Source organism: Corvus brachyrhynchos, unplaced genomic scaffold (assembly GCF_000691975.1).
Source record: "Corvus brachyrhynchos isolate BGI_N302 unplaced genomic scaffold, ASM69197v1 scaffold119, whole genome shotgun sequence".
Lineage (NCBI taxonomy): Eukaryota > Metazoa > Chordata > Aves > Passeriformes > Corvidae > Corvus > Corvus brachyrhynchos.
Genome location: NW_008240054.1, coordinates 199,649 through 200,294, shown reverse-complemented (window position 1 = coordinate 200,294; position 646 = coordinate 199,649). Strand labels below are relative to the sequence as shown.

The 646-nt window shown below is 65.2% G+C and overlaps 1 protein-coding gene across 1 annotated transcript in view; it reads left to right on the top strand.

The window, feature by feature from the left end:
- ACTG2 (actin, gamma 2, smooth muscle, enteric) overlaps positions 1 to 646 on the top strand; it is a 15,146-nt gene that overhangs the window by 2,844 nt on the left and 11,656 nt on the right. The window contains 2 exon segments of the mRNA XM_008641579.2: positions 27 to 342; positions 447 to 646. Coding sequence (XP_008639801.1) covers positions 27 to 342; positions 447 to 590 — 460 coding nt within the window. The 3' untranslated portion in view covers positions 591 to 646.

Below are 646 nucleotides of genomic sequence, written 5' to 3'. Positions count from 1 at the left end.
TGTGTTTGCCCCATCCCCACCAGCAGGCAAACAGCTCCCGTGGGTGCCCTTTGCACCCCAAATGGTGGGGCAGACTCATGGGTGCCCCTGTGGCTCTTTCGGGGAGCCCTGAGGAGGGACGGGCGGGAGACAGGGAGCTGACAGCCCCCTCCCACCCCAGGCATGGAGTCCGCCGGGATCCACGAGACGACCTACAACTCCATCATGAAGTGCGACATCGACATCCGCAAGGACCTCTACGCCAACAACGTCCTGTCCGGCGGCACCACCATGTACCCCGGCATCGCCGACCGCATGCAGAAGGAGATCACGGCGCTGGCTCCCAGCACCATGAAGATCAAAGTAGGTGCTGGGTGACCAAACTGTGGCCACCAGCACCCCAGATCCTCTCCCGGTGTGGGTTTGGGGGGGATCAGGGGTGCACCCTAAGGGCTCTGTCTGCGCAGATCATCGCCCCGCCGGAGCGGAAGTACTCGGTGTGGATCGGCGGCTCCATCCTGGCGTCCCTCTCCACCTTCCAGCAGATGTGGATCAGCAAACCCGAGTACGACGAGGCCGGACCCTCCATCGTCCACCGAAAATGCTTCTAAGCCCCCTCCCCACCCCGCGGGGGCCCCCCGTGCCCACGCTGGGGGGTCCCGCTCCC